Source organism: Aplysia californica, unplaced genomic scaffold (genome assembly GCF_000002075.1).
Source record: "Aplysia californica isolate F4 #8 unplaced genomic scaffold, AplCal3.0 scaffold00268, whole genome shotgun sequence".
Classification (NCBI taxonomy): Eukaryota; Metazoa; Mollusca; class Gastropoda; order Aplysiida; family Aplysiidae; genus Aplysia; species Aplysia californica.
Window position 1 is genome coordinate 590184 of NW_004797538.1, and position 9299 is coordinate 599482.

At 44.5% G+C, this 9299-nt stretch overlaps 1 protein-coding gene across 1 annotated transcript in view; it reads right to left on the reverse strand.

Moving 5' to 3' along the window:
* Positions 1–1858: 1858 nt before the first annotated feature.
* LOC101848825 (kinase D-interacting substrate of 220 kDa B) overlaps positions 1859–9299 on the reverse strand; it is a gene marked incomplete at its 5' end in the record, with an annotated part of 38916 nt that continues 31475 nt past the window's right edge. Inside the window, 2 exon segments of the mRNA XM_005101030.3 lie at positions 1859–7909; positions 8416–8807. Coding sequence (XP_005101087.2) covers positions 6002–7909; positions 8416–8807 — 2300 coding nt within the window.

A 9299-nucleotide genomic window follows, 5' to 3' on the forward strand; every position in this document is an offset into this window, starting at 1 on the left:
GTATTTCGTCAATACTTTTCAATTAAATCCATACAGAAATGGCTTTTTTAATGATGGACTTTAAAGGTGTTGAGGACACCCCCCCCACCCAAACAGTAGAAATTGCCCTACAGGCGGGACAGTGTCGGTTTCTTCCCCTTAATATTTCACCCAGACGCTACACATTTTATGCATGTCCCGATTCCTGCAGTGCCCAGGCAGATAAAAGTGTCATGTCCGATTCCTACAGTGCCCAGGTAGATAAATGTGTCATGTCCGATTCCTACAGTGCCCAGGTAGATAAATGTGTCATGTCCGATTCCTACAGTGCCCAGGTAGATAAATGTGTCATGTCCGATTCCTACAGTGCCCACGTAGATAAATGTGTCATGCCCGATTCCTACAGTGCCCACGTAGATAAATGTGTCATGCCCGATTCCTACAGTGCCCAGGTAGATAAATGTGTCATGTCCGATTCCTACAGTGCCCAGGCAGATAAATGTGTCACGACGCAGTGGAATCAGGCGCTCGCCAATTTTTGGGCTAGTGGGGTTACTGGTATCATCTAAAAGCTGATTTGTTTGCTTTCCTTCAAAAGAAATAAATATCCATCTATCTTGAAGAGAACTCAAGATATTTGCGATTGAAGGAAATGAGGTCGCCTGGCTTCAGTGGGGAAATTAAGAAGAAAATGGCAGCCAAAGTTTGGTAACTTCAATAGCTAAAGAATCCATGAAAACAGAAAAATGACATATTTTGTGCCTTTAATCAATGTTTTTCAGTAAAATTCATACGAAAATGTATTTTTATACGGACATAAAAGAGGTTGAGCCAAAAAAATAAAAATTCAGATAAAAATTTCCAAACTGGCAGAAAAATGCCTGTTTCTCCGATTTCTGTATTTTGACAAGCGCCTGATTTTACCACGCGGCCTCACAAATCATAATATCTAAAAACACCTCTCCTTTATATATCCTGTCCACACGTGTAATTCTAACTTTGCCCAAGGTTTTAAAAAAAAAAAAGGTGTGTTTTTTTGTAAAAGTACTATGATGATCACTTGAAAATGTTTTTTCCACCAACCAACACATTGTACCAGCTTGTCCAGGCCAAGCCAGGCTGAGACAGAAAACATCCAAGCAGAAAAATGAAGACACTTTACTGTAGGTATCTTTAAGTGCCCCCCAAACTCAGGTCTTCTGCATGCAACAGTAAGTGCCTAACCTCTATACCACATACACCAGTATGACGATACTTGATAAATAAACTTTTGCCTGAGGTTTCCATGCAGCACACAAGGACCTAAGAATTACATCAAAGTGTCAGTCTGCTAAAGTCACCAATAAGTTTATACTTCATACAGACTTCAACATAAGTTAAGGACCACTTGCAAACACACTGAGGGGTCTTCTTGGGTCGACCAGCACGTGGGCGTTCTTGGACTGATCCAGTGGCTTGATGCGCTGCCTCATGCGGACAATGACAGAGTGTGACACTACAAGCCTTCTGGCAACTTCTCGGGCTCCAACTCCATCCTACAGCCATGCCATAGCCCTGGAACCATCAATGTCTCTCAGCTTTCGTCTTGGTGGCATGTTGATGCGACACTGGATTTTGTGCAAATGACGGCTTATATTGCCACCAATGTGAGCACAATTCGAGACCATACATCTGTTTATGACGTGCACCAGACATTTAAACTGAGGAATGTCTGTGGCGTTGCACATAAGTAGATTAAAAAAACAGCAAATTTGGCTAAAATTCCCTGAGGATTTCTGTGCTGCACGTGGTGGTTTTGCCCCTTTAGGAAGCTTTGCAGTACACATTGGTAACCCATTAACACTTTCAGGGAAAAAAATTTGAAACATTCCTTGCTGTCTTTTTTTCGGATTTTTTTATAATCAGGGCTGTCTGTCAAGGTGGTCCATACAATATTTATGTCTAGCAGAAAAAGAAGTTCAAAGTTTTCCTCTCATTGATAACAGAAATGAAATTTAGGATTCAACAGAATTTACTTTTAGTGTGAAACAGAAACCCATTGTTTAAAATCTGTAAATATACATTTGAAGTTACACAGCCAGTCAGATTGTGTACGCCATACTTTTATAGAAAAAAAGAAGAGAAAACAAGAGGAGAGATGGGAAAACAGCATAAAGAGAGGAGGAAAGAACATGTTGAAATATCAGTGGAAGCAGCTAAAAAAAACGGACCCCGGGACCTGTTGGAAAAACATGAGTAGGACTTTGTGCAGTTGTCTGAAGAAGCAGTGAGTAAATAAGTAAGTATAAAGGTTTAACACCCTTATCAACACTCGTAGGTTATTTAAGTGGTGGGACCTCAGAATTTAACACCAGTCTCTGAGAGGACTGAGCCCAAGGCGTTAAGAGCCTTGAAAACTCCAGAAAATTACATTAATTCAAGAATGCCATTTCTGGGATTCGAAACAGGGCCATACACTCCATAGCCCAGCAAGATACCAACTGAGCTAACAGAGCTCCTATACATCAGTGGAAGTGAAAAGAAAACCGACATGGCAGCAAAAGACAAGTAAGGTAAGAATTTGTGCAGTTTTAGAAAAAAACGGCTCCAGCGTGATCACAGTCTGAACTAAAGCCATGAGGACACAGCAGGAGAAAAAGGTTCCTTGTAGAAGAGGAGACACAATTTTGAGTCATTTGAGGTTTTTTATTTTGTGCTGAAAACTTACGCCCATTTCGACAAAGCCCAGGAAAAACGTTTAAAATTTCCGTTTAAAATATGTCTCTATAAGTGTGAGACAGACAATTATCAACTTTACTTAAAAATTGAGTGTGAGTGGTAAAAGACATAGCAGATGAAGATATGGCAAAAGTCCAAGGGACATCAGACTCAAAATCATAACACAGACGGAAGGAAGGAAGGAAGGAAGGAAACGTGTAATAAAAGAAGAGCCATGTGAGGTAAGGTCAAACATTGCACATTGAGACAACCAGTTCACTGATGGCTGATGGCACTGGGACACACATGAGAAGGAAACAAAGAAAAACTATTAAAACAAAACTAACAAAACTAGTAAGTCAACAAAATTATTTTTTTTTAAACCCTCCTTGCCGCCCCAGCAGAATGGACCAATGAAAAAACAATCAAAATTGTTTCAAAAAGAAAACGAACCTATTACTAGTAATATCATAAAAGTACAGGCATACAAAAACATAGAAAGAATTCTTTTTTTTTAAATGTTCGCCTATTGAAACAATGTAAAATAAGCTCAGGAACAAAATACAACTAACTAAACTTTCAAAGAAAACTGGCAAATATCAGACACAAAACCAGTAATACAATCTAGAAACGGCCTCTGTGCTTGATCTCTGTAGAGCACAGGCAGGAGACAATCTGAATTCTTTAAGGACTTCTTGTAAAACCGGTTTTGCAATCCAGTGATCTTTAGACAAATCACAGATGCACTGAGACTCTATAAAAAGGTTAACATTTTACTCTGTAACCAGGATTTTAAAAATGCAACTGTTGACTTATACAAATGTTCTGAGATACAAAAGCCAGTACCTAGTAAGTAGAAAATGAACACCATATTATGAACAGGAAAGAACACATAGGAGAAAAAAAAACTTAATTGAACAAAAGTATGTAAGTCGGCGGCACTGGACCGTTCCCAGTATAGAGGGTCGGTGAATACTGAGAATTCTTTAACTGTACTGGGAATCTGGAATCCTTAGCACAACAGTCTAGAATCCATACATCAATTCAAATGCTATACGTCTCATAATATCTCGCAAATTTTAATATGTTTCCCACACACGAACACATCAACTCAACTCATGTTTACGTTGGCTGTAATTCTGATATCTCAGCAGAGTCCCTGAAGAACAATATCTGGACAAGGAGAGGCCTTCACTTTGTTAATACTTGAGGAGCAAGGCCTTGGATGAAAACAAATGTAAACAAGTTCAGAAGCAGCTGTTTGATCACTAATAATGCATCCTTGACACAAGGAAACAGGTGTTGAATCCTATTCACATTGGTGTAGCTATGGTTATCATTGAGCTAGACGTTCATTGAATACCCAGTGCACACATTAGAAAGTTTCATCAAATCCCAGTTTGATATTATGTTCCTTTCATGCAGGGCAAAAGCTTGATCAAATCCTCCAAAATCAAATATGTTTTCGCTTTCTAGTCCAAATCGGGTCCATTTAGATGAAAATATCCAATGAGAAGGCTGCTACACATGCAGAGTCAAATTTTTTTTTACGCCATAGACTGTGATTTTACACTGGCTAGAACCATCACCCGAACCGACCTGATGCAGTCAGATCATGCATTTGACCAGGGGGCACCAGTTCCTCAACAAGGCCATCACCACAAAATTCAACCCATATGTATATTTGAGCGTGAACATACATTTGCGTTCAATTCAAGACAATAAAGGTTATCAATGAGGTGCGGGTCAGTCAATCTGTGATAGGACGTGGTTGAAAGCTCAACGACCGGTTGCCAAACAACGCATGTCCAGAAAAGGATTCAAACCCCCATCAAAGAATGTCATAGTCATGAGTCGTTCTGACAGACCTGATCAATGATCAAGTATTATCATATACTAGACCATGCATTCTCATTCATGGGCAGAAATGGAGACATGGAGTCCAAACAAATTTTTTAATTATGAAAACAGCCACAGTCAGAAAGAGTTACCATCGTTCTAGGTTGAAAAAAAGAGGTCCACTCTTTGTCCCTTCACTTTGGAAGACTTTTAAGAAGTTCCCGTCCGTTAGGTTTTTATAAAGAGCAGACCCCTCTCAAAAGCTACTATATCACAGTCACAGACAAGTCGCTGCCTCAGGACTGAAACAAATGAAGTAAAAAGAGTCACAGCTGTTACAACACTGAGCTCACACCACATGCCACTCACTCTTCTTTGCTAATTCATAAAAAGCAGTCCTATTGTTAAAACAGTTTTTACAGACACACTGTGAATTCTCCGTCGGATGTCAAACAAGGCCAACAATATGTCTCTTTCTCCTGTCCTCTCACCAGGCATTTAGTCTGTTTGTCTATTTGGAAGATGAACACGCCTAGACACCTAGAGGTATCATCTCATGGCTCACAGGTCGACATGTAATGAATATACCCCTCTCCTTATCCATGTCCCGACTCACATCCGCTGACAGTCCCGTCGTTTTTTCACTTCCCATCTAGCAACAAGACAGCAGCTCTCACACCCACAGCCACTCATCAGCTCACGAGTTGACCTGTCCATTCCCTGTGCCTGGCTGTTTGGAATTAATGAGATTCGAACATCATCCCATTACAATTCAATCTCACTAATGTTCATCCTTCATGACCTTGACTTCATATCTCATAACTACCAGTCTGAATGAACAATGCCAGTCCATAACCCTGGTACCCCTCTCTCCTAACACACTGATCTCTCTCTGTTCAGTGGGCTGTGCTGACAAAAAAATAAGTCATTTAAACCGCAACAGACAACTTCACAGAGCTTTCTACAATACGTCTGCCAGACTGACATACACCCTCATACTCCGAGCGAATCATCTGCATAGATATCAACTTCTCAGTCCAACTTCTCAGTCCCGCGACACCCAAGTTCTCTTGGCATACACATCCACATCTCTGATTCTGACAACTGATTTAGGTTCGCTGAATTTCAGGGCCTAGAACTTCCCCCAATGAGTCCTTTGTGGGTCACACATGTGAGATTGTAGACCATCACCTGTTCCACGGCAAAACCCACAATGATATCAGAGAGCCTACGTTTCTCCCTCAAAGAGCCAGCATTAAAAACAATCTCTTTGGAACATCACAGCAACTACAATGGCATTGGTTAGAAGGGCAAGAGCACAGCTGTTGCTTGATCGATTTCAACAACAGTCTCGGGGTTATCACATTCACACCAGGTTACTGTGCATCTTTCTGCCCCATGTAACATCATCAGCTCTCGAGCCTCGACCCCTCGTCTCTTACAGAGTTGTTTCCCATGTCTCTCACAGATTTATTTCCCCTGTCTCTCACAGAACTGTCTCCCTGTCCTGTGAACTTTTCCGTGAGGATGCAGCGGGTTCATCTTCCACCCCGTCAACGTTGGCAAAGGCCACACCCAGTCTGTGATGGAAGTCGTCTGTGCCAGCGTCCGTCTGCGGGGAGGACATCTCTACGATGGTGGTGAACGACCGCTGGAAGAGATCTTCGTGGTCCAGAGCCCGCCGTGGGTGACCCGCCACGCTCACATCCCCAGCCCGCCCTTCCTCAAGACAGGCCTCCTGAGTGGAGCTGTTCTCTGGTGGGTGTTCCACGTTGTGGTGTTGTTGATGATGGTGGTGACGGTTAAAGTGACCTAGTACCGGCCGTGCCAAACGCTCAATGCTGGAGGAGAGAGTGTGGAGGGGACCACGAGGTCTGTGGTGGTCCTGCGAGTCTGGCACCAAGTCAGCGCACTCCGCTGGTTCACCCTCCGTCGGTGTAATGAGCGGGCTCACATCAAGATGTGGGTCGACAGACGAGAAGTGGAACTCTTTTGTCGGGCTCTCGCTGGACCCTTGCTGCGACATACCCGACTGAGATATCGCTTGCTGGCGGGCCAACGCCGTACTTTTGGTCGAGGAGGCTTCTGCGAAAGGTTGCTGTTGAGGGCCACTGCTCGGTTGCGATGACTTTTGAGAAGTGAAAGACGTCTGTGAGGAAGCCGCTTGGCTGAGGCTGTTCTCGCTGGACGTGGTTGCAGTGGACAGAAGAAGGTTGCTGGATGTATTACTTCCCGTGGCACCAATCTCTGGGATCTGAGAGAGGGAGGAATGTTGCGACACTGGCACAAACTCGTTCGAACTGTGCGATGAATGAAGCTGAATACTGCCCAACAGGGGGACAAACTCCCCCGAGCCATGCGGGGTTGTCCTCCCCATGGGTCCATCGAGGACTTTGATATAGGGCGAGATATCGTGGAGCGACACGGGGTTCTCCGCCCCTGAGAGAGTGAAGGTACCAGAGTGCCGCGGGGAGTCCCTGCTCGGGTCACTCTCCTGGTGTCTGGAGACTTCATCGCCACCACTCACTGTCCCAGTCGGGAGATGCTCCAAAAGCTTCTCATTCTTTCCAGGGTGAGAAGCAGACGAGTGTATTTGCTTATCTTTCATGGAATTTGTCCCGTGAGTGTGAACAGCCAGAGAAGGAATGTCTTCCAGATACTCTTGTCCCAGTTTGAACCTGGCTCTGGCCTCTGGACTTCTGGCTTCTTTATCCTCTGACTTCCTCAAACTTCCCTCTTCCTCCTCCTCTTCCTCCTCCTTCCTCCTGTTCTCCACCCCTGGACGCTTTTCTGCTTCTATCTCTTCTTCGTCCTCCTCCTCTTCTTCCTCTGACTCCTCCACAAACTCTGACACAGCAGATTTCAAGATGGCCGTCTCATATGACAACTGCTGCACAATGCTGTCATTCCGCTTAAACTTTCGCTCCTGAATTCGCTGCAGCTCAGATTTTCCCGTTGTCCTGGAACCACCCACGGGTTCCTGCAGACTCATGCTCCTCCCAGGCAAACTGCCCCGCCCACCTCCACCACCACCAGGCGCTGTGCTGTAGCTGTTCACAGAGCTGGACATTGACACAGGTCCTGTCTTACTGGCCAGCAGCGACGACGCTGAACTGATGTCCTCACCAGGCCCCGAGGGGACGTCCTCATTCTCAAAGTTGAGCAAAGAGCTCACAGCGGAGCGGAACAGCTGCCAGTCCCCAAACCTCATGGCAAGGATCGGCTGTAGCTCGGAGAGGTCGCACATGGCCAGAACCAGGCCGGAGATGTTGTTCTCTCTGACACTGGCCTGATACTCGGACAACAGGCTGGGACTGAGGCCACGCAGCCGAGACAGAAGGTCGCAGACTTCCTGTACCGAGCACTGGGACAGCACCACAGGTTGGCTGTAGTTCTGGGGAGAAGAAAAGAGAGACCGGTGTGTGAGTTTTCCCAATTAAGTCACAAAGAGTTAACATTTTTTTTAAAGTATAAATAAAGAGAAACAAACCCCAAAAAACACCCAAAGTGTGGCCTGCTTTAACCATGAGATCAACAAATTTTGTTCTTCCTCAGACCCCCAATTGAATCTAAAGGGAAGGTTAAATTTTACCTGTTCTCCCCCTCCCCCCCCCCCCCCCCCCTTTAAAAATAGTCAAATTGTTTCATGGCTGATGTAAGATCGCCTCCTCAACAGGATTCTTTTGTCTGCCACAAATTGTACCAGCCCAGCAACAGCTAATATCTTACTTGCATTAGCACCAAGCCAGGTACAATTGTGAGGAAATTTTCTTTCCCAAAACAGAAAAAAAATAAAAACAAGCATGTATCTAAGAAACAAAGCAACAAACTTTTTATAACAATTTCTGCTACACAACCATTCGGCTAGCAGTCAACAAACGATCTGTACAAGTCACATACCATGAAGAATTCATTGGGATGTTTGACGGCCGAGTCGACAACTTTCCTCTGATCCGCCCCTGGCATTCTCATGCCATTTTGCGCAGCGCCGGGAGAGAAGAACTGCGGCATGCCCTGAGGATTCTGCTGTTGCTGTTGCATGGCAGCTGCAGCAGCGAGGGCAGCTGCGTACGAGACCTGGGGCTGAGCACCGTACATGCCGTAGAGCATACCGGCCGGTGTGAGTGGCGCACCGAAGCGAACGGGCGAGGACAGGAGTGCAACCCGCTCTGAGGCTGCTTGCTCACGTAGTCTGCTCCCCAGCATGGGTGCGGGCGGAGGCTGGGGAGGGGGGAACACACCGCCCAGTGTGGCTATCTCAGCCTGTTGTCGCTCCAAGTTGTGCTGGTTTTCTGGGGACCAGATGAACAGACGGACAAATTATGTACACATGGGCACGTTTTGCTGGCCTGAGACAACATGTCTGAGGATAAGGCAGGCCAAAGCAAAAATGGAAAATCAAATTTGCATTAATTCCTGTACTGAGATATGTTTTATGAAGAAAAACATAATAATTAACATATGATTGACTAAATAAATTGAATAACTGCTCGCTATTGCAGGTGTTCGAATATGTTAACTATCTCTCCTTTCATAATGAAGAAAGGGATTTTTGTAAGATTGGTTTGTTGCGACACATCTCACAGTAAAAAAAGATTACCAAACACCACAACACAAGACATTCCTGTTTCACATGGGCGCGTTTAATGATACGTTTAATGATACGTTTAATGATAAAATAACTGGAAAACATTGAAGCCACTCTTCCCTTTACCCCTCTCTTTAACTTTTTACTTTACTTTTCTTTTCTTCTCTCTCTCTCTCTCTCCCTCCCTCCCTCCCCT